The sequence below is a fragment of the Marmota monax genome, unplaced genomic scaffold (assembly GCF_021218885.2).
Source record: "Marmota monax isolate L192 unplaced genomic scaffold, Marmota_monax_Labrador192_F-V1.1 WCK01_AAM20220418_F8-fsc00049, whole genome shotgun sequence".
NCBI classification, from domain to species: Eukaryota; Metazoa; Chordata; class Mammalia; order Rodentia; family Sciuridae; genus Marmota; species Marmota monax.
The window spans coordinates 2,367,937-2,393,013 of NW_026694221.1; the positions used below are offsets into that span (position 1 = coordinate 2,367,937).

The window sequence follows — 25,077 nt, forward strand, 5'->3', positions numbered from 1 at the left end:
TGCTTTACAAATTTAGTTAGCTGCTTTGCATTTATTGGCTTTTAAGGTCCCACCTTGTGTGGCCTCTTAGCTATTCAGCCTTCATGTACATCATGCTGCCAATGGCTCAGTCAACCAGTTTTCTTGTACACTGGCTCTCTTGCATCTTTTCAGACACACTGTGTTTCTTCATTCCACAAGGCTTTCACACAACAATGTTCTTTCTCCCAAGAATTACTCATGCCCAAATCAATATTAATATTCTTTCTTCAGATCTTAGCCCAGGCATCACTTTTTCACGTTGGTCAAGAACCTTTCCCTTAACCATGTGGTTACATAGTAAAATAGAACTTATTAGTGGGCTTCACAGACTCTGTCTCTCCACTCCCCATCTGCCTTTTATACACTACAGAAATATGAGAACATATAGAGTGTAGGCAGTGAGTTTTAGAAAGATGAATGAATTATGAATACATCCATGAAATAGAAGTAGAATAGAAATGAAACTGAATGTTAGCTAACTGCTAAAACTTTTATGACATCCTTGGTGCCATATAACTACCCATTTGGTATACACACATACACAGTACATTAACAGAAAATTAGAGATTTGTAACGTAGCCGATGATTGGTTGAAGATATTCTGCCATGAATCTACTGCTATTATCATTTTCTACCATAGCAGTCATTCTCAGTCTTCACTGTCCATAGGAATCACCTGAGGAAACTTTGAAACATCTCTGTATCTGGACTTCGTCCCACTTCAATCAAATTAGAACTCCATAAACCAGACAGATCTTAGTATTTTTGTCCAAATGTTCCCAGGTGATTTCAATGTGAAGTCAATATAGACACTTACTATTCTTAGTCTAGGAAAGAATGGAATATGTCAAAATAAATTATGCCTTTTCTTTTTGTGAATCAAGCAAAAAACATTTTTAAGCCTGCATGAATTTGTAGAATTGTGTGAAAAATGTGCCTGTGCTATATGCTACATTGTATTCTGCCCATGTCTACTAATACTTTATATAGTATATGCACACATATTATATAGATATTATTTGTGTATATTGTATATTATCTGCATATATAATATTATTGTGCAAACTTTTAAGACTATGCATATTTGTATATATAAATATACACACAAAAATGTGTACACTCACTGGGAAAATTTATAAAATTAAGTATGTAAATATATATAATTTTATTTATCAATTTGTCCTATTATGCAAATTATTTTTCTTAAATTATTCACACAGAGCAAAAATAAAGTGTTCACTTTTGTAAACCGTTATTTATTGCTTCTGAAGCAAAATTATTTAATTACCATTTGAATTATCACACTAGTCTTTAGTTATAAATATTTGCTACTTTATAATGTAGGCTTGATAAATTTTTTGATGGCTTTAATAAAAACATTTAAAGTAAATTATACCTCGGTATTATAGCCATGCAGCACATAATAATGGGCATGGAGTCAGAAACATGTGACTAGGCACTTTTGTCATTGTACAAATATCAAAGAGTGTTCTACACAAACTAGATGGTATGGATTAAACACTCCGTATGACCTCTTTTCAAAATATTTTTTATTTTTGATGAGCATGTATTAATATTGTACATATTAATGAGTTCCATGTGATATTTCAACCTAATATATGAATCATGCACTCATCAAGTTTGGTGTCCTTTTATCCACTTCCCCTTAAACCCTTCACAACCTCTTGTAATCACATTTCTTCAATTAGGTTAATATTATTAACTTTGACATTTGAGGAAGAGTATGGACTCCTCATATTCTGTGTCTGGCTTATTTCACTTAACATAATCTCTTCAGTTCCTTTCATTTTGCCTCAAATGACACAATTTTATTCTTCTGTAAGGCTGATTAATATTACATATACTATCTTTTTTAATCCATTCATAATTTGATGGTCACCTAGGTTGATTCCCTACATTAGATTTTGTGAGTAATATAATGCAGATATCTCTTTGTTATGTTGATTTCATTCCCTTCTTACGGAATCCAGAGATATGGATGTTTAACATTAGGTGTGGGAGGCTGCTGCCAGCATAATACAACATATTGTTTCAAAGTGAACCCTTTTTAATAAGTAGAAGTACACTTAAAAAAATAATAAAATTATAGTATAGTAAATACATAAAACAATAACATAGTCATTTGTTATGTACATTTCATAAATGCATGCATTGTACTTTTATAAACTGACTGCACGGTAGGTGAGTTTACACCAGTATTACCACAAACACATAACACATTTCCCTATAACATTACCAGGATTATAGCACCACTAGATGACAGGACTTTTTCAGCTCCATTATGATCTTATGTTACCATTGGCACATATGTGGTCCACACCTGACCAAAACATAGATACATAAAATTGTTGTTTGGTGAGTGACTGTACACATATTATGAAGCCACTGGTTCTTTAGATATATCTGTCTTCCCCAGATAACAATTATTTTAAAAATGGTTAAATCCAAAAAAAAATTTGCATTGTTAGAATTTAAAAAGAAATGTGCTCTACATTATTAAACATTATACATTAAAATGTTATTTTCTTAAAAATAACTCATATTTTTTCAGACTCAGACTTCAAATTAGGTTGTAATTAATGGCTAAATGCAAATAGTAAAACAATACTGGCAGAAGTGGTTGTATAGACCTTTAATTATCACTTTTCTGGAGGATGAGGCAGGAAGATTGCAAGTTTGAGACTAGCATAGGTAACTTAAGGAGACCCTATCACAAAATAAAATTTTAAAAGGCCTAAGGATGTTGCTCATTGGTAGCACATTTTTCTAGCATACATGAGGTCCTGGGTTTGATCTTCAGCAACAGCATTGCCAAAAAGGAAAAAAAAAAAGCCTTTACTATGTCATTGTTTCCAATAATTAAAACATATGCCTGTAAATTGAAACAGTTTATAGTTTAGAACTAATTTAGAAATATTCTGATTGATAGTATAATAGAGGTAGAAAAAAGTAAATTTTTCTTCAGGAAAACAAATTCTTTCATTGCATAGATGTGGAAATAGAAAAATGTATTTTGATGTAAGTTGTGGATGTTTTAACTTCTATTATTAAGTGTAAATATTGGTCATATGAGCTGTATAATCAGACCACTTCCCACTAATTAGTCTCCATATTCAAAGACCTGAATCTCCATTTCTTTTATTAGTGCTCTATAACCCAGATGGCAAATGCTAATTTGATGTTGTGACCTGAAAATTAGGGATAGTTTGGTTGTTTCAACTATCTTAAATAAAAATATATGGAAAATTTCTGATAAATATATCACTGCAGAATTCCCTAAGGCACTAATATGTGCAAGGAGCCCTAACTTAAAATATACAAATAATTTTATCAATCTAAAAAAGTATATTTTGAAAATATAAAATCTATATATTTTTTAAATTATGAGAACTAATTATGTAATTATTAAGCTTGGGTCCCTTAAAATAACTTTGGATAGTTCTCTTTTTTTAATTAGATGTTTATTTTTTGGATTCTGGGTTAACACTGATAACAGAAAAATGTTGTTATACTCTTAACCTTGTTCCATCTATAAACATAAAGATATTTTTAGTAAACATAAGGAAGTGGTTGAATGTATTTTTCTGATTTTGAAATTATTCTGGTCCATTTATTCATTCTCCTTAATGAGACCCTTCTACAAGGGAAGCTTCACAGCTGCAAGAAACGTACAAACCATAGGAGCTAGAGCTCAAGAATTCTTGGCATTCTACAAGAATATCTTTAGAATGTGAAAGCCTAAAGCATAAAAAAATAGATATTTTCCAAACATGTTATTAAAATAAACAATCCTAAGAATATATTACTCAATCAATAATTTGAAATATTTGAGAAAGGAATTCAAATTCTGCTTACAATTCTTAGCATCTAGCTTTAATGTCCATTCCTAAAACAGACTATAATGACTATTTTATTTGTCAAACAACTATATAATTTTTATTCATACTACAATGAATTAGTATTTCCAAGGTTGACTATTTCCCAGCTAATAGAAATGGATTGGGATTTCACCCTAGATGATTATACTTCATAGCCAGAGCTCTGAATTACTACAGTCTCCTGCATTATACCTTGCCCTAGACCTTGTATTCTCACCAAGAATGTCTTGGTTATGTAAACAACATTAATATATAAAATATTTCAGTGTTTCTATGTTTGTTGTCTTATTCTTTGCTTAAATGTAGAATCTATACCATCTCTAGTAGATACATGAAGAACTACCTAATTATTCATTAGAGCAAATGAGTAGATACCTACATTAAAGGATAAATGACCTATCTAAATGTTTTCTTGACTTGTATTAAATATTTTCTATTTCTTACATATAAATTACTGCATTTTGTTTTCTATCATAATTAGTTTAATTATAAATTATTTCAAATTTTATAAAAGCAACATTGTCATATTTGCAGTGAACCTTGTTAAATTCACCTCCAAAATTATAATCCTAAATTTCAATATCATAAGCAATATATAAGAATTCTTAATTCACAATGTTTTCAGCATCATTTAACTGCATTATACCTTAAACATTTTTATATATCTAAAACTTTTCCCCAAAGATGTTTTACTTGAATATCCTAGTTATTCTGATTACTAACTATATGAAGCCTTTCAGATATTTACAGAGTCTTTACATATATGCTCTGAATTTCCTTTATGTCTTTCCTTTATGTCTGAGACTTGAGTATTAAGTTAATAACAATTGGAGTATCTTATAAAAGTCAAATGACAGGGCTAGGGTTGAGGCTCAGCGGTAGAGTGCTTGCCAAGCATGTGTGAGGCACTGGGTTCAATCCTCAGCACCACATAAGAATAAATAAATAAAATAAATGTCTATCAACAACTAAAAACAATTTTAAAAATCAAATGAGTTCAAATGTATCAGATTCTGTTCTGAATGCTATATGTACCTTAATTTGTGTAATCCTCTCCATAACACTGTGAAATCATTACTACATTTATGTCCCACTTTGGTAGTAAGGAATTTACAACATAGAATCAGAAAGTTGCCTAATTAAATGATATAGCTAGATGAAAATCTTTCACATAGATAAACAAAACAAAATGGTGGTGACAAATACATTTGATTACATAATTAAATATTCATATTAAAAGGAAATTTAAAATATAAATTACACAAAATTAATTTCTGGTCTTGGAATATCTGGCTCTAAATAAGACATCTAATATGTATAACAATAAAAGCTGAATAAAATGAGAAAAGCTAATTCTTGAGGATACCAGAGAGAAAGCAAGGTAACCAGGAAATTTTCTCTTTGCTTTCTAAATACTGAAAGCTTCTGGCTTCTTTCTACCTACACTCCACTTCTTCATCTCTTATTTTTTTGTTCTTTAAATAATATTGGGGCTACATGGGGCTAGATTCTGGTCTATTTCATGTTGTTTTCTTAACTGATTATTTCAAATTCTTTAATATTAAATGTCATTTAACTGTTGATTACTCCAAAATATATGCCAGGATTTTCAACATTACTTGAATCTCAGACACAAACATTAAGCCACCTATTTAGTTCCCTCAAACATGAAGCATCAAAGTAAGGTTCTCAAATTTTCCTCTGAAATGGTTTCCAAACCTCTTCTCTCTCTAAAATTTCTGTTGATTAATAAATTTAGTTATTCTTGGTTCACCTTTCTTATTCATATAATCAACCAGTCTTTCAGCAAGTTACAACAACAAGATCCCTAGAACATATCTCAAATATTTTTATTTTTGTGTTTTTGCACTGAAATCTACAGGTTCAAGCTACCGAATTCTACTTTTGGATAACTGCAATTTCCTTCTTGTCATCACCCTACTGCAACCAAATCATTTGTTCTAAAACAAACAAAATAAGTATTATAGTAATTTGTCCCTCTTTTTTATAAACATTTAATGTTTTGGGGGGCTTAGAATAAAAAATAGAATTTGTTAGCTTTATTAGGCCATGCTAAAGATGTGGCCCTTTCTGACAAATATCATATCTTTAGTGTGTTCTAATCTGAAGAATACAAACTATTCAAATGCTAATGTACATTTATTCTATACTCAATAAAAATTGATTCTGGCATCACTTTTAAAACTTCATTATTATTTAATTTTCAATCTCAATAAATGTAATTATTATTGATACATGTGAATAACTACATATACTTCTCTAAAAGCCCATGTAGTTTTATCCACATCTATGTATATAGCCTCAGCCTTCACATTTTCTCATCCATTCTCTTTCTTACTGTGACCTATGGAAGAACAAGATCTAAAGTCAAAAGGCATAAACTTTAGATTACTATGATCAATCAAGAGCTCTAGCCCTTTATATGTATACCTATTTACTAGTGTATTTAAAACAGGATTAATAAGTTAAATGTACATACAACAGCATTTATTATTCTAGTCAGGTACTTTTTTATTACAATATAGTTGTGTAATATATATGAAGCAGGCTTACTTGTGAATCATACACTTATTCCATTTCACTTAAATACTCATTGACTAATTGCAGAGACCACTGAGGGCCAGAACTTTGTCTGCTTTCTACATCTTTGTGTCTTTAGTACTAATATCAATTCCTGACACAAAATAGTCATTCAATAATAATGGTTAAATGAATGAATAAATAAATAAAAATCATTTTGTTTTCATACCAGTGTTGGGAGACAATTCTCCCTAGGGTCTCTCATATGTATGCACATTTCTGAAGTCAAGTCACTGACTGCTTTTTTTTTCTGGGCTATATTTAAAAGGATGTTATTATAATAAGGAAAACAAAGTTCTTTTCACCAAAGTAAAAAGCAGTCTAGCTTAAAAGCATAAAGATAATGTCTCTTTCCAGAACAATGGAAATATATGTTTATTGGCCATTATGAATTAGTTTCCTGTCCTGTAATTCAAACTTCTGCACATAGGGACTTCAGTTGAGACTTCTCAAAGCAAAAATTGTACTAAGCAAACTTAAGTAGGTTATTGCAATACAGAAAAAAGGCGAGAACTGAGGCTCAACTCAGCTTTAAAAGCACAAGTGGTATGTTTTAAAAGCTGAGGTAAGGAGAGCAGGATATTAGGAAATCTGTTTACGAATTGGCCTTACAAAAGAAAAGCAAACTTTTTTCCTATTTTCACATCGGTAGGTTGTTCTATAATTTTGAGCAAAGTGCTAATGAAGTTAGGCTCCTCCCCACCCAGAGAGACCGGGAGATAATATAGGTACTATCTTCAATGCTAAGGGCATCTCAGAGGTCCTTGAGAAAGACAGTCTTAGATAGTAACAAATCTACAGGAGGATTTTAGGAGGATTTACATCTCAAAGGAATACAGAATAATTTTCTCGATGCTCTAGAGGTAGGAAGAAACTGTCTAAAGTTCATTTGGCAGAAGGAAACATTAAAAGTCCACTTTACTCACCTTCTTTGGTCACCCTGTGGGAAATGAAGGGGGAATGAGTAAAAATAAAAACAAAAAAACTTCCCAAATCTGTGATACTTTGACTACTGCTGTTGCTAAGAATAATGAACAGCCTTTCCTCTTTGACACAGGAGTCATATCTTCTTATCAATCAATATGTATAAAGCTGTGGTAATCCATTCAGTGTGGAAGTAGGGCAAAATTACAGACATCTCAGGGCTCTTAACAGGCATGAATTTTTTCCTTTTGTGAAATCGTCACCATAATTTTATCTGTAGAAAATCAAGATCACTTCAGTTAATATTAACATAATATTTAAATAGTTATTTATAAAGAAGTAAACTTACTGGAAAAATCAGTGAATGGAGTTGTATTACACTCTCCCATTGATGACTCACAATGACTTTGTTTATTTTGATTGCTTGTGTTGGTGATTTTGGCTAATAATATGATGGAAGTCATATTTTCTAAGTTACAAATAAGTTTACTATGAAGTTATTGTAAGCCAACACATAGAGAATACCAGCATGAAATACAAATTGATAATATTACATTGTTTTCACATTACTTTGCTGAAAATAAGAGAACTTTCAGTTGCAGTGTATATTCCTTATAAGTAGAGGCACAAGATACCATCTCTGATTTTCAGATTATTTTTCTTCATATAGTTATAAAAGAATCATTTTTCTTTTATAAAGCTTATAGGTCATAATATTTATTTTTGGTTTAAATTTGCTCTCACTTTTATAGAATTATTAGATGAATAGTGGATAGTTTCTACCATATTGCAAGTGTTTCTTATCAACAGGAGTCTATGATGAATGAGATCATAGTTTTGTACTATTAATTTGACTTTTAAAATTACACTGTGAAAGAAATCCATTCAAAGTCTTTCATTTTAATTTTCATTATATTGTCAGAAAAACACATACTTCTTAACAGATTTTTAAGTGTATAGTGTGATATTGTTAATTACCAGCAAATATGCATTTCTCCCATGTTTCAGGGGTAACGGTGCTTGAAGGCCCTATTTATGCTGTGGGAGGCCATGATGGCTGGAGCTATCTGAATACAGTGGAAAGGTGGGATCCGCAGAGTCAGCAGTGGACATTTGTAGCCAGCATGTCAATTGCTCGGAGCACAGTTGGTGTAGCATCATTGAATGGCAGGTGAGTAGATTTTTCTTTAATTTTCTTATTGGGAAAAAAAATAAATGAAAATTTATTTTTAAAACAACTATTAGTAAACTGATTCAGTAAAAAAATTTTAAATACTTTAAATTGTTGATGTTTTAAGGTTTAGTCTGCTTGGATAATTGACAAATAAAGACCAATGCTCTCTCCATATAAGCAGGAACCAAAAATGTTTTACTTTAATTTCCGGTTAGAGAAGTGTCAAATATATTTTATGAGATTATTTATAACCTTTCTGGAAAAAAAATAGGTAAAAACTACCCTTCAAAAGTCTTCTAAATATTTATTTTCAAAATATACTTCTTTGCATAATTATAACTTTCTGTCTACTTTTTTTAAAATGATTAAAAATAGATTTACTTTTTATTGATTATTAAAATTTTTTAATATAGACTAGTCGATCCATCCTAACAATTTAGAAAGTATCTTCAATCTTTTTGAGAGAAGGTCTCAAAATCTCTATATTTTAGAATATTATTCTTTTTTTTTTTTAATTTTTTATTGTGGGTTGTTCAAAACATTACAAATTTCTTGACATATCATATTCCACACTTTGATTCAAGTGGGTTATGAACTCCCACCTTCACCCCATACACAGATTGCAGAATCACATCAGTTACACATCCATTGATTTACATATTGCCATACTAGTGTCTGTTGTGCTCCGCTGCCCTTCCCATCCTCCACCCTCCCCCCTCCCCACCTCTCCCCTCCCCTCCTCTCTCTCTACCCCCTCCACTGTATAACCCTGAGGGTCACCTTCCATTACCATGCAATTTCCCTTCTCTCTCCCTTTCCCTCCCACCTCTCATCCCTGTTAAATGTTAATCTTCTTCTCCTGCTCTTCGTCCCTACTCTGATCTTAGTTACTCTCCTTATATCAAAGAAGACATTTGGCATTTGTTTTTTAGGGATTGGCTAGCTTCACTTAGCATAATCTGCTCTAATGCCATCCATTTCCCTGTAAATTCTATGATTTTGTCATTTTTTAATGCAGAGTAATACTCCATTGTGTATAAATGCCACATTTTTTTTTATCCATTCGTCTATTGAAGGGCATCTAAGCAACTCCATTAGTATTACCCTAAGTGAGAATTTAAGCCTAGAATCCTCAACATCAACACTGTTGAAATGTTGTACCAGAAAATAATTTGTTGAAGGTAGAGTTATGTCCTGTGCATTGAAGACTAGAAGCATCCTGGACTTTAACCCTCTAGAGACTAGCAGCATCACCAAGCATGACAAGCAAAAATATCTGAGTACATTGCCTAATATCATTTGTCTGATAAATTCCAGATCCTTTCTCCCCTGTTAGAACTGTAGTCCTAGGCAAAGCCAATGGCACCACCTACTTGGACAATCGCAAAAACTTTCAAAGAGGTATCTTTACACCTTTCTCCTACAGTCTATTGGCTAAGGCTTCTAGAGAAATCCTTGTACGCATGGTAACAATAAGTGAGTTCTTTGTTAAGTACATATCTTTGCAATTACAATACCATGCAAATCTTTACCTAAGAGGACCTACTAGATGTTACCCCTGTCTACTCTATTTTGTTCACTACACTTCCATCAGATTACCCTATTAACTGTGACTCAAATATGCCAAGGCCTAACTTCAATTCAGGGACTCTGAATTTGCTTATTTCCTTGCTGAGATGCTGTTCACATCAATACTGACGTACCTGGATCTTTCTCATTGTTTAGGTTTCATCAAAAATGTCCACATGGAGAATTACTACAACTAATCCTACCTAAATGAGAACACTGTGTGGAATATTCCAAACTGTTTTCTCATTGTTGTTGAAATAACTTAAGCTATTGCTCTGTTTCTTTTTACTAACATATATATTTAATAGTATTGAGATTTTTGTCTGCCTTATTCATTATGCCTGGGTATAATAAATATTATCTGTATCTACTGACTGCATATTAAATGAATCCCTCTATCAAATTTAGTTACTTAAAGTCTGTAAAAATTTAAATACTTTTTAAAATATATGTGACTGTGTGTAAAATACAGCTACTATTATGGTACATTGTTAAAAAATAAACTGCTTCTCTCACATAATTGTAAATAAGCATTGTATGGCTATGAATCAGTCTATTCTTTGTTAAGAAATTAATTAAACTAAAAGTAACTAGTCTCTATTAATTTTTATTAAATAATTTCATACTTAAATATCTACGTTTCTAATTTTTCAGAATTGCAAGCAGAGATAAACTTGAACATATTTGTACATATATTTCTGGGCCCCAAAATTAGATCCTATGATACTTAGAAATAGACTCACTGGACCAAAGGAAATACATATTTAAAATTTGTTGGCTATATTGCCAACAAATTTTGGCAATGTAGCCTCCAAATATCTTATGAAATGATAAAAAGCCCACGTTTCTATAATCTCTGGGGTTGGTCTGGTGTTATGGCAGACCTGAAGACTGCATGCACCCTGCAGGCCTCCTGGAGCTTTGGAATCCAGCATGACACAAAAATTCAGGCATCAAGACTCAGTACATGAGTAGTGGCCTGAAGTCTGGGTCAGTGGAAGCTGGCCTGCCTCTGGGATTTCTTTGGGGAGGCCCCCTGTTGGTGTCTGGGACAAAGTTCAATCTCCACTTTCCTTCTTCCTCCTCTAAGGGGTATTTCTCTTCATGTGATACTGCCTAGGGTTTGGGGGATGGGGCATAGACAATGTAAATCTGTTCTGTACATTTTTGATATGACTTCTTATTTCTGTGCTACACTTGGGTGTTATAATCTCTTACCTAGGTTTCTTAACTCTTCGTGAAGTTATTTTTCTTGATGTTCCTGTTAGGGGAAGAATGATGGGAAGTCTGTTTCACCATCTTGCTGACTTCCTCTCTCTTCTAACTTCTATACATTATTGACATACAAATTCAATGTTAATGTGTTTATAGCAAGTTATATTTTTATTCATAGTTTGTTAAGGAAAGCTTCATTCAGGTTTACTTTAGACTTAAATTATATTCTAGTGTCATATTATTTTAGGAATAAAAAGTGAATTAGCACTCTATGTGTACATACACATACATGCACATTTATGTTACATTTTACATTCTGTTTAATTCAAAGATAAGATACACTTTTATATTTATTGTTTTTCCTATTTTATCTTGGTTGGTTATCTTCTATATAATTTCATTTGAATTTAGATAAACTTCTTATACTTCAAAAGCCACATCCCAAAGGAATCTATTGGATTTTTGTCTGTGAAGAAATATTTACACATTAATTTGAGGAAATTGTAGGTGCCTTGTATTTGCAATGCTTTCATCTGAGAACATGGCCATAATTTTATCTTTCAAAATCACACTTTATATATTTTAATGGTTTTGAATTTGGCATAGTTTATTCCTTCTGAGGTTATTCACATTGATTTATATATTTGAATACTTGTGTATTACATATTTGTTCATATACTTGTGTGTTAATAAATACAAAATTGAAGTTACATAATGCATATAATAGTCATTTTACTAAATGAAGATGTTAATTCTGTTTTTTAATTTATAATAATGATTTCTAGGAAGATAAATATACAGTAAACTAGTAAAACATTATCTCTGATTTCTTAATATTTATATTTGTTTTTGTTGTATTACTTTTCTTTTTAGAGTAGTATCATACATAGTTGTTATACCATGTGTCCTTGTCTATGTTTTCTAATTATCAAACATTTTTAATGGATATAGTCTGTGATGTCATTTATCATTTAAGATGCATATGCTATGTGATGTTAAAGGCAATATCTTATTGTATATTGCAGGAAGCCATCTGGGAATGACATGTGGCTCTTCTCTTGGTATGGTAGCCATGGAGATTTAGGTTTGGCATTGTGAACTATCCATGGCTCTCCCACAGCAATACATTGCCCAATGTGCATGAGCTTTATCTCTGCTCTACTAGGAAGATCCCTCATAGTAGCTCTGGAGATAGGCGTAACCCATTGGGAACTGGACAGCCCACCTTTAATCTTTTTTGGTGAAGAACATTCTATGGAAGGCCTTTGATGTTTTCCTATACAAATAAAGCAGGCACAGACCCATTTTACCAGTGTATAGAAGCTTGATCTATCTTATTGGCTTGCCCGTCCTGTCCGTGCTTTTGAAACTCTTGTCTGTGTCCTTTGGTTTTTTCATCATTGTATTTTTCATAGCTTTCATTTGTCAGCCAGCCCATTCCACCGAGGGGAACCCCATTTCCACCACCTGCACAAGATGTGAGTGAGAGTGTTTAATAATTGATAATAATTAAATAATCAATTTTAATATTTGATCTGCATAACAGTATGATACATTATGTATGAAGAATTATGTTTTTCTCTGTGAGGGAGTCAAGAGAACTTTATAATTTTCACCTGGAGTTATGATTTCTTGCCATTGGAATTAAGAATGCTGACAGAGGAAGCTCAGAAAAACACCACGAATTTAAACACATGGAATCCAAGTTAGTGCAGAGCTGTTCCTCAGTGCAGAAAGAGATGCAGGGGTCAGTCACAAGATGCATGTGATTGCCTGCCAAGTCCTCTGTTTATGCCTCCTAGTCTTGCCCCTGGGCACCTGGCCTGAACTCTATAGGGTTCTGAGGAGCTCTGGTCTCCTAGTAAGGATAGGTACAAGGTCAAGCCACTCCCTGCAGGCCTCTTCCCTTATGGCAACACAACAGACCAGTTGGCTTTGCCAGGGCTTCCCTGACCCTTGGCCATGCTGTCCCTGCAAGAGCTCACAGGAACAACCAGACTAGAGTCATTGTTCAAGTCTGGCTGAAGGAGCTGATACCCATCAGGCCTGTCATCTTCATCAAGACTATTTCTGATGTCCTCAGAAGAAGATCTTTATCAGCCAAGTCACCATCTTCACCCACAGCTTCACCTGCTAACACAGTGGCTAGATAGTGGTGAGGATACCACACCTGATTGCAAATAGAGCTGCTCTTGCTCCTGGTGAAACTGCTGCTGTAGGACTCACTTCTCTGTAACAGTGATAATCTCAGCCTCCAGGCCCAAGTAAACTGACTTATACCCAAAATTAGAACCAATCAGCATAAGACAGGGAAAGCTGCCCTCTGCCAGATACAGGCCTTTGGGATGAAACTTCCAGTTCCTCTACTAGTTGTCCTGTAATTGGACCTGCTTCTATTGCCTCAGGCTACATACCTGCTGCAGAATTACTGCTCAGGGTGCACCTGCCACTTCTTTGGCTCCAAAGAAATCATTCACCTCTGGAGAGGCCAGCAGGATTTAGTACTTTGCCTGTATGCCCAAGATCATGTCCTTGTAGGCCTGGGTCAGATTGCAGTAGCCTGTAGTAAGGTAGACCTCAACACATGGTGCAATCTTCGTCAGCAGGGTTTCTGTGACAATCTCATCAATCTGTATCTCAAAGGGCTTCTTCCATATCAATGGATCAATCCAGGTGTTGGGTATGGGTCTTTGATCACCAGTTGCTACCGCCTCCTGGGTCAAAAGGAGTCCCTGTGGAAGGTTTAGGCATGCAGCATCTGCTGGCAGGTCTGAGCTGAATGGATCACATCCATGACCCACTTATTGGCCACCTTTTACTACACAGCCCAGTCCCAGTCACCTTAGTAAGGATGCATCATCCTATCCACCATCTGCACCATTTTATCCCCCTGCAGCTGCGGGGAATCAACCCCCTTCGTGTCCACTAGATCTGTGAGGAGGTCACTAATTTCTGCTTAGTCATACAAGAACATGTAGAGGTCCTGGAGAAGTAGGAGTCACTCAGGTTTGCATCACTGAAAATGGCAGTTTTATCTATCAAGAGGTACGCCTTGATGTGCTGGAGGCCAACGATCTTGTTAAAGAGCTCATTGACAAGGAACCAGAGAAGCCCATAGAGTTTCCATGCATAGAAGAGGAAGACATGGACTTGCTCTAGAAATGCAGAAGCTGGAGCAGGATTGTGCAGAGTTGTTCTTGCTCTTGAGCCCCAGGTGAAATCCAGGAGAATGCAGACCTTGAGGTTGAACAGAAACTTCACTTGAAGAGACTTTTGTAGAGTACTCTCCAGGTACCTCACCAGCTTCTGCTCTAAAGGACTTGTTCTCAAGTAGAAGTGTGTCATCACAACCTGACTCTTTTTATCTGCCCCTTCATGAGCTGGAATAACTCTGCTGGGGAGGACATCACCCTGACAGGAGAGCTGCAGATGCCAAACTCGGGAACCAGACTCCTCATTCACAGGAAGCTGTATTCATACTCTGGACACAGGTACCAATGTGGGAAGGTAACCTGGGGGACAGCTGGAGATAGTAAGGGAACAAATAGCAGCCATGGCAATCTGAGCCAGGGGTCCACGTCCCAGCTCTTGCCAATGTAGTCCAAGAGGTGCCCCAGGAGCACTGCCAGCCTGGAGCCCGCCCAGCAGCAGCAGGCCCAGCAGTTGCCTCCAGAGCACCAGGGCCACAGATATGACGACTGGAAAAGTATAGTTTCTTGAGCAGCAGAAAGAAATTATGGTGGAAATTTTGTGAACATTTTAAAATTTATTTCCTTTAATTTTTTTTTTTTTTACTGAGATTCTAAGGTTTACAGATAGCGGTTATACGTTGTTTCTTATTTAATAACCAGTAATAATTATCAATTCACGTATATCCTTTTATATTGTTATTATACTCCTGAATTTTTAATTTGTATACATTAGCCTTATTGCTAATTTAATCTTGTATTAGCTTTTTGTCAATGTCATTATTTGGTTTTATTTTTGTTTTTAGTCAACATTGAGCATATACAGAAGCTATGCGTGCTTTATTTGTTTTCTTTATCATTAATTTCTACTTGCCATAGTTCTATTGATTATGTCTAAAAATTCAAAACTTAATAAAAGATGATACTAATAATGGTCTTTGTGGTTTATTCTTTTTTATTAGTATCCCAAAATTTTATTTATTCATTTTTCTATACTCAACTACTGGATATAGCTGAATATTTTATTACTTTCTATTTCTTACTAATAAGAATGCTGAATATCCTTGCATATGTCCTCGCACATCTATACATTTGAGCTGGATGAAGACCTATAACTGAAATTTTAGTCTTTATAGTTGTCATGATATGGATATGAGATGTCCCCCAAGGCTCTTATATTAATGCAGAAATGTTCAGAGGTGAAATGACTGGATTGTGAGAGCTGTAACTTGATCAGGCCATCCTAATTTGAACCGGACTTATCCCAGGGTAACTGTAGGCAGGTGGGGTATGGCTAGAGGAGGTGGGTCACTAGGGTGTTCCTTGAATGGGTTAATATTTCCTTCTGCCCCATTTTCTATATTTCTTTCTTCTTCCTGGCCACCATGACCAGAGCTACCTTCTTTTGCCACACTCTCTGCCATGATGATCTGCCTTACCTGGTGTAATGGATTCAGCCCACCATGGACTACACCTCTGAAACCAAAGCCAAAATAAGCCAAAATAGACTTTTCCTCCCCTGAATCATTCTTGTCAGATGTTTTGGTCACAGCAAGACAAAGGTAATTAACACAGAAATTGGGACCAAGTAAAGGGTTGTTTCTATGACTAATTTGACCACAAGGTGCAGAAGTCTTTGGAGTGTGTTTGTGGGAGGAGCTCAGAGAGTTTAAAGATACAGGCTGGAGAAGCCTTATAATTTTATAAGTAGAGCTTAATGTGCAATTCTAGTGGAAGCTCAGAAGATTTAGAATGCTGATGGTGAAGACAGTGCTCATGAGGTTTCCGCAGGAAATAAGGATTCTATTAGGAATTTACTAGAGGTCATTTGTATTACATTCTGGCAATGAACTTTTTTTAAGTTTTGCCCATGTCCTGAGACTTTGTGTGAGGACAAATTTAAAGGTGAGGGACAAACCAGTCTGACAGAAGAAATTTCAAGGCATCTCAGCATTCAGTCAGTGGAAGGATCTTGCTGACAGCTTTACTCAAAAGTTTACTGTGAGAATCAGAATCAGAAAGCAGAGCTAAAGGATTTTAAAACTTGCACTTTGGCCAGAAAAATGCATGTAAAACTGGAACCTGGGAAAGGCAGTTGTTGAAGAGATTGCAGTCACAGTCACTGAAGTATTTTGTACAGAGACTGTAGGAAAGATGGCTTGAAGGCATTTTCAGGAATTTGCCAAGACCATACCCTTTGAAAGTTCAAGAAGGCTGAAGGTAAAATTTCTTGAGAAAAGATTCTGGGGACATCCTGTCTGCACAGGGATACCTAGCAAGTTGTTTCTCCATTCTTAGTTTCCCAGGCACTCAGGAGCTGTTGCAGCCATGATCCCAGAAGGCCCGTCTACTAAGCAAACTGGCAGTAGCCTTGCCATTATCAAAGTTTTGCAGGTTCTGCTGGAATGCAGGATTCTGGAGTTAAGGGGTCATGAGTGCATCCACCAAGATTTTTAAAAAGCCAGTTAGCCAGGGAGTGTAGCAGGGTCAGAATCCCTGTGGGCTGCCCCTGAAAGTGTGATGCATTAAGCTGTGAAGGTAAAGCTGAAGCCTAAATGGAGACTCCAGGAATTAAGAGATGTCAGTAACAAGGACTGTGCCGAGAAACGCTGCTTTCTGCAAAAAGAACCAGGCCAAAATAACAAACAACCAAACAATCCATATTCTCTAATATATGAAACTGAACATCTTTAGTATATATATTATCCATTACATACCTTTTTTTTTAGAACTGTATGCTATAGTCTTTTTCCTGTGTTCTTTTTTTTTTTTTGGGGGGGTGGGGTTTGGTTTGTGGAGTTCCTCATATATTCTGGATATTAATTCTTTCTGAATTGATGAACTCATTTCATTATTATTCTTTCTGCTACTATTTTCAGAGCCAAACTTCCAGCCATTTTATTTTTTATTTTGAGAAAGGGGGCTCACTAAATTGCCAAGGCTGGTTGAATTCACAATCTTTCTGTCTTGGCCTTCTACGTTGATGGAATTACAGTTATTGTAAGGTCAGGCACCAGTGACCAAAAGGAGGCAGATTAAAAGGTTGCTGAACAAGGCTTTACTGAGATTTGCTCCCAGGGAGGAGACCCTCCAGACCAACAGGGTGGGTCAGGCGAATCGCTACTGGGCCCAGCCAGATTAGAATTTTTATTGGGTTTAGGGCAGGAAGGGAGGGCTTGGAACAGGAAAGGGAGGTTTTTAGAGTCCCTTGTCCTACTGAGGTTGGTCGGGGGAGCTTGCTGAGATCTGGGATTGGTCAGAAGACCCCACTGATTGACAGGTGGTTCTGTTGGTGCCAGATTGGTGGGTTGCCTCGTGCTTTGTTCCTTAGCCATGTCAAACTGACCCAGCAGTTATATGTGCTACAGAGCCTGTTTTTGGTTTCTTTGTTTTTTGGTGATGGGGTGTGTTTAAATCCAGTGTTCTTTTATCATTTATACATGTTTTCACAACTCACACCTTGATTCTCATTGATATCTATGTTGTTAAATTTTTCATTAAAAGACAGAAATCAGACCTTTTATCAGTTAGGCTAAACAATGATAATTTAATGTGAAGATTTGTTAAATATAAATAAAAATTAGTCAACTTAAAGATCTAGAAGAGAATACTATATCACAGTGTTCCCCTAGACAGGAGAACTGAAAGAAGACATTGAAATCATTAAGATTTAGAATTTGGAGGGAAGGGCCAGATGTAACACAAACTCAAGACATTTGAGACTGGGTCACTATTATCTGGAGTCAATGCCTCAGCATGGTAGAGGGCCCCCTTGTCCTGGGACCCAGAGTGCTCAGGAGAGGGTCCCAGTTTGCTGATGTTAATGACACTGAGTTGTCTCAATGAGATTAATTCTGTTGCAAACTAAATGAAACTAATGTTAAACAAGAGACTTGCTGGGGTGAAGAATGGGTGAGTCGACACTCACAGAAACCTGAAACAAACAAAATGGAGCAAAACTGTTTCTCTTCCCTAGACTTTTAGTCTCTCTATCACCCTGTATTATCAAATTCTAACAACAAATCAGGAAGCAAAGCCTCCACTCAAAAGCTGAGAATAACAAAGAGGGTGTGGAATCAGAAAGACAACAGGTAAAAAAAAAATTGTCATATCTATCTCGAAATTAAAAGTATAGTCCATGGTATAATCAGATGACTACTTTTCATTTTTGAAAGTTAATTCTTGAAGATCCACTTTAATAATCTCAATCTTGTCTTTCTTAACAATGGATTCTCAACCGTGTCTTTCTTCTGCTCAAGGAAGTTTCTGTCTACTGTGACTTGTTAATTACTTTCCTATTATTTTCAGCTCTTTGGTTTGTTATACACATAGACACACATACACACACACACACATGCACATGAATACATATATAAATATATACATTACATTTAACATGTATTATGATTTGGATCAGGAATGTTCCCAAAGTTTCATGTGTTGAAGATTTGCTTCACTGTGCAGCAATGTTCAGATATGGGAATTTGGGGAAGTAATTGACCTCATTGATGGATTCATCTATGGAGGGACTCAGAGCTGAAGATTATTAGGAAGTGGTAGAAACTGTAGGAAGATAGAGGGAGTGGGACCTTGAGGACATTCCCTTGGGGATTTAATCTTGTCCCCTGCCCCTTGCTTCTGCTCCTTCTCCTGCTCCCACTCCCACTCCCACTCCCACCAATTATTAGGTATGAGCTCACAACAAAGGAAAGCTGACTAACAGTGTGCATGTATATTGGTAGAGGGTTTGAACACTGATTTCTTTACCCTAAGTGGTGTCTTTTGTTTTGAAATGTTTTCTTTCTTTTCCACTTAACCTGGGGATTGTTTTTCTTCAACATTGTAGTTCAAGCAGCATAAATTTGTTTATAATATTTATTATTTCTAATGTAGGCAAAATTTTTCTCTTAAGTTTCTCTACATAATCTTGAACTCATCTCCTTACTATCTACTTTATTCTTATTTTTTTCAATTAACAGTAACTTATGTCATCTTAAGAATTCTCCTATATCACCAAATGTACATTTTCTTAAATATTTGGGGTTATAATACATGTATTTTTGCTCAGAGAATAAGTGTTTTAGTCAGTGTTTTCACTGCTGTGAACAATCAAATGACAAAAACAATTTTAGAGGAGAAAAAGTTTATTTGGTGGCTCATAGTTTCAGAGATGTTAGTCCGTAGAAGGCCAGCTCCATTCCTCAGGGCTTGAGGTGAGGCAGAACATCGTGGAAGAAGAGGGAGGAGGAAAGCAGGTCAGAACATGGCCATTAAGAAGCAGAACAAGAACTCTACTCAACAAGGACAAAATATATACCCCAAAGGTATGCTTCCAGAGACCCAGTGTTGAGGGCTGCAACCAAGTCAAGATGGTGCCTGGCAGTTTGCCAGGAGGAGTGGTTTGTGAAACAACGCCATCAAGCCATTAAGATAGAGGGATTCCTTATTGGCTGACTGCTGTATCTAGATGATGCTAATTGAGTCAAGCTGTGTGTAATCAGTTAGGTATATATACCTCTACTGTCCCGCAATAAAGCGGCTCCTGCTACTTTGGGTGCCCGCTACCTTGAGTTCCCGCTCAGTTCCCGTTGAGTTTTCCCGCAAAAAGCAGTTCCAGTTTCAACCTTCAAGTCACTTGTCACCTCCCGGTTATTTGTGCCCAGCCAGACTGCGGCAACCCAGCAATAACTTACCTGTCTACAGTTACCACTCAGTTAATCCCTAACAGGATTAGTGCACTGACTGGGTTAAGGATCTTCTAACCCAATCATTTCATTTCTAAACCTTCTTGCAATATCTTACACATGAGCTTTTGGAAGACACATATCTAAACCATACTGCAGGATGTTTTTATTTTATCAAAAGATGTACACTTTCTATGTTGTACTCTGTTCTGTTTTCTTATGTGCTTTTTATGTCCTACCATTGAGCATTTAGAACCCTTAATTTCTTTTTCACAGTAGATTTAATTGCTGTCAAAAATCTACTCTCAAATATATTGCTAGCTATTTATTTAATATTGATCTTCTATTATTTTCAAAATCTATTAGGTAAGAAAGGAAAAATTGACCAGAATCATGGATATCAAACTGATAGCAACCTGTCCCTTTAATATCTTTTTGTGTTTGATCAGACTTATTTTCTACTATATATTTTTCTCTTTCAAACCTTCCACTTGTAGCATCCTCAATATGGAATAATATTTCTGAATATTACTGAAAGATTTCTTTTGGCTACAATTTTTGAGGAAACCCCAAAATTCTACCATCACCATTTCTGGAAAGTTGATGCATAGGAGTGAAAAGGAATTAAAAGTACATGCATCCTAATGATCCCATAGTGATAGGATGCTACATAAAAATAATTGTACAAGCTTCCTAGAAATAGTGATATCTATCAGAAGGAATTAAAATGGATACATGGATTTTATAAAGCCTCCTTGCTTCATCATTATATTAATTCATCATGTTATTGTGTAATGAATACACACATTAATATTTTAATATATTACTTATCTTATTCTAGATTATTTTAATGATTACCTTCTGTTATAGCTTCGTAATACTTTCTTATAACTTTATTTTGAAACATATTAATATATGTGTATTTTGTTGTATTTTCCAATATTAATCAGAAATAAACAGAATATGATATTTAATGGAGAATATAATGGCAAGTACTCACACATCATTATAACCAGTTTTCCATCTAGTTTTTTCTAATGCCACGTTTATATTTTCTAGGCATTCAAATGAATTCATTTTACAGGTTGTGTATTGGTTACCTAGGATATATAATAGCTTTAGAAATTCTGTTTATTTCATGCCAGATATTAAAATATGATCCTAATACTATTTGAAGTTTACATTCTTGAAATTATTTGCATTTTAACTAAGTAAATTATCCCAAAGTTGGATCTTATTTTATGAAAACACTTTTCATTATTTTATTTTTTACTTTATATCATCTGTTTACTTTAAATCAAAATAGCATGGTTCTAATTTGGGCATCTATTCCCATCTCTGAAGTGTGATTTAATAGCCTCAACATTCTATGGTTTGATGAGTGTCTCTTAACGCCTGTGTGCTTTTCCTGTGTTATTCACACAGAAGCATAATCATGAGAGGGTGACCTTTTTCACTTCAGACCCAGAGCAGAAAATTGTTTCACATCACCATATCACCTTCTGACTTTTTCTTCCCCCCACCCCCCCGCCTTGATTCTGCTGACGGGAATTTTTCTTCTTTTTTTTTTTTCATATATCATATCACTAATGTGTCATTCTAACCTTGCTGATGTTTTTCTAAATATTTTTAAAACAATTTTTCCAATTAAGATTAATAAAAACAATGCACAGTCCTCCTAAGTTGAGGTTATTTTGATACCATTTGTTGTGGAAAACTATGAAATTGGCTTAGGGCTTAAAATTGATAAATGTGTTCTGATGGATTCAAAAGCAAAATTAGATTGATTTCATGAAACTTTTTGGTCAGTATCCCAATAAGATGGAGTAAGCTAAGGAGTAGATATATCTTCTTAGGCCAGCACAGCTGAAAACTTATTTGGTGAATAAGGAAAATATAGCAAACCAGTGAATAGACAATGTGTTATGGTGATTGGTTATAATTTCAGACTCACCAGACAATGTATGCATTAGGGATTCTTTTTAGCTTCTTTTTTGATTCCTGCCTTGGCATGCTTTTTTCAAATTTTACATTGAAGCTAGAAGATCTTTCTGGGTTTTTTCTTTTCTTTTCTTTTCTTTTTTGGGGGGGGGGTTGTTTTTTTGTTTTGTTTTTTTTTTTAGTTTTTTCCCCTTAAGTTAGCTCATACACAGATACTGATATATTATCTGAAGATACCCACAAGTAGGCCTGAATTTTAATAATGATTTGACACATTTGGAAAGTATAAAAACAACACAACCATTTCATGATTCACTATCCCAAAACCAACTCATTCATTCACTCAGACTCTCATGTTAATAATGGAGCTATGCCATTTATGTTCTGTAGGAATCGATGTGTATTTTTTTTAATAATGTTCCAATATCAAGCATGATGCCTAAAGCCATATGGACAGGCACTTGTATGATGCCTTAAATACTCTATTTCTTTTTAAAAAAAATATTTATTTTTTAGTTGTAGTTTCACACAAACCTTTATTTTATTTGTTTGTTTTTATGTGGTGCTGAGAATGGAACCCAGGGCCTCACAGGTGCTAGGTGAGTGCTCTACCGCTGAGCCATAACCCCAGCCCTTCTATTTCTATTTTTATATTCAAGTTTTGGTATTCTTTTTTCTTAAGTCTGAAACCCCAAATTGTATGATATTTACTCTTAGTCTCACACATCTATAAAAGAAGAGAAAGAAAAAAATTAGTGTGCTCATTTACTGAATCACTTCTGGCTACTAATGAACTCAGGAAATTTATGATTTCTCTACTAGAAGAAATGGTTTTTCAGCCAGGGCTTTATGGATATCAGATTTCCAACAAGGAAACATTCCAAAGAGGAAAAATAATTTGTGTCATGTTTCTGAGTATGAAATGCAAACAAAAGTTAGAAAATCTTTCCTGGGACATGATGCGAGAGAGTGGACAGAAACAATTGGACTGAAAGGCATGCTCCAGGTCATATAGCAGCCACAGGCCAAGGTAAAGATGTTGTGAAATGTTAAAAGGGCAGTGCCATGGCTCCATTTTAATTTTGTAACTATTTGCTGTAGTTAAAAAATAATTTATAATTGCTAAAGATACTATAAAATTATTAGACTCCCACTACAATAGTAGACTGGCTAAGATATATTACAATATTTCTTGATAAATCATGCTTTAGAACTACAGAGTATAGTAACAGCAAACAATTCATTCTACTTCTCACACTTAGCATAGTTGCTTTCAGACTTCTCAGTCTGAAATGTGATGCCTTAGATACAGACCACTCTTTTCTTATCCAGTTGTCATTCTCATTATCTGCCTTACAACCACCTGCTATCCCAGCTCTACTTGAATTGTTCAGATTCCCTGAACACACTTGGCTCACACACATGTTTGCCTTTTCATATACTCATCTTTCTGCCTGGATTCTGACCCCACTTTTCTTTTAACAGCAGTAACTGCACTGACCTCTTCCCACCATCCACTTATGTTATGGTTTGGATGTCAGATATACCCCCAAAACTCACATGTGACACAGTGCAAGAAGGTTCAGAGGAGAAATGATTGGGTTGTAAGAGTCTTAACCCAATCAGTGATTTAATCCCCTGATAGGGATAAACTGAGTGGTAACTGAAGTAGTAGGGTGTGGCTGGAAGAGATGGGAATTGGGGCATGGTTTTGGGTATATATTTGTATCTGGCAAGTGGACTCTCTGCTTCCTGATCACAGTGTGAGCTGATTCCCTCCACCACACTCTCCCACCATGATGTTTAGCCTCGCCTTGAGCCCCAAGAAATGGACCCAGTCTTCTATGGACTAAGACCTCTGAAACTTTTAGCCCTCAAAGAGACTTTCCTCCTCTATAGTTGTTCTGGTCAGATCCTTTAGTCACAGCAGTGAAAAATCTGACTAAAACAACTTAGTTCCTTTCTTCAGATGTTCACCTGATCAAATGTTTGCTTCAAATATAAGTTGCTTACATTTGAAAACTCTCTAGACCAATAACCTAATATATCTCTAGTCCCTCAAGTGCATTAAATTCCCTGTGGTAAGATCAATACTAATAAGACTCATTTTATTGCACTTGAGAACATCGGGTCAAGAAATATTAAATATATATGTTAAGATTTATTCTGCCTAAATCCTAAATGGAAATACTTACAGTATTTTTGACCATCTAAAGCCTAGTTTAGGCTTTGATTTTTCCATGAACCCCTTTCTAATTCACATAATTTAAATTTATCTTTCTTTTGTGTTCACAAGAGACATGGTTAATACTTTTCACTGCCATATGTCAAAATCTTATTTCAGTAGAACCTAAAGAGGAGCTTTTTTTCATCAAGTAGTTTTTATAGATGAATCTTCATTTTTCTAAAATGGGAAACCATGATGTTATTTATTTATTCAAATTGCACAAACAGGTACAGCTTATGGCAATATACCAAAGAAAATAACTCAAGTCTGCCCTCAAGGAGCTAACATCATATTAGAGGAAACAGGGAATAGCCACAAAAGAAAAGGGAAGCTGCAGGATTCTAATAGGTGGAGAGAGGGAGTTGACAAGGACCGTGAAAGAAGAATGATGTGTCCATCTACCAGGTTTTAGGTTGGTGAATTTTACTAAGTTTGGGGATATGGTGAATTTACTTGTATTAATTTGCATATCTATAATTGTCAAATTATGTTAGTAAATAAGGGGTAATAATTAAATTTTGATGTTCTGTATTAGGCTTCAACCCATAACTTTGTTTATTAACCTGTATGTTATAATGGCAGCAAGTTTCAGGCTGAGTTTACAACATGTACCAACATTTCTTGGTAAGCAGGA

At 35.0% G+C, this 25,077-nt stretch overlaps 1 protein-coding gene across 1 annotated transcript in view; it reads left to right on the forward strand.

The window, feature by feature from the left end:
- Klhl1 (kelch like family member 1) overlaps positions 1–25,077 on the forward strand; it is a 404,701-nt gene that overhangs the window by 350,762 nt on the left and 28,862 nt on the right. Inside the window, exon 8 of the mRNA XM_046466456.2 lies at positions 8,454–8,616. Coding sequence (XP_046322412.1) covers positions 8,454–8,616 — 163 coding nt within the window. The remainder of the gene's footprint in view (positions 1–8,453; positions 8,617–25,077) is intronic.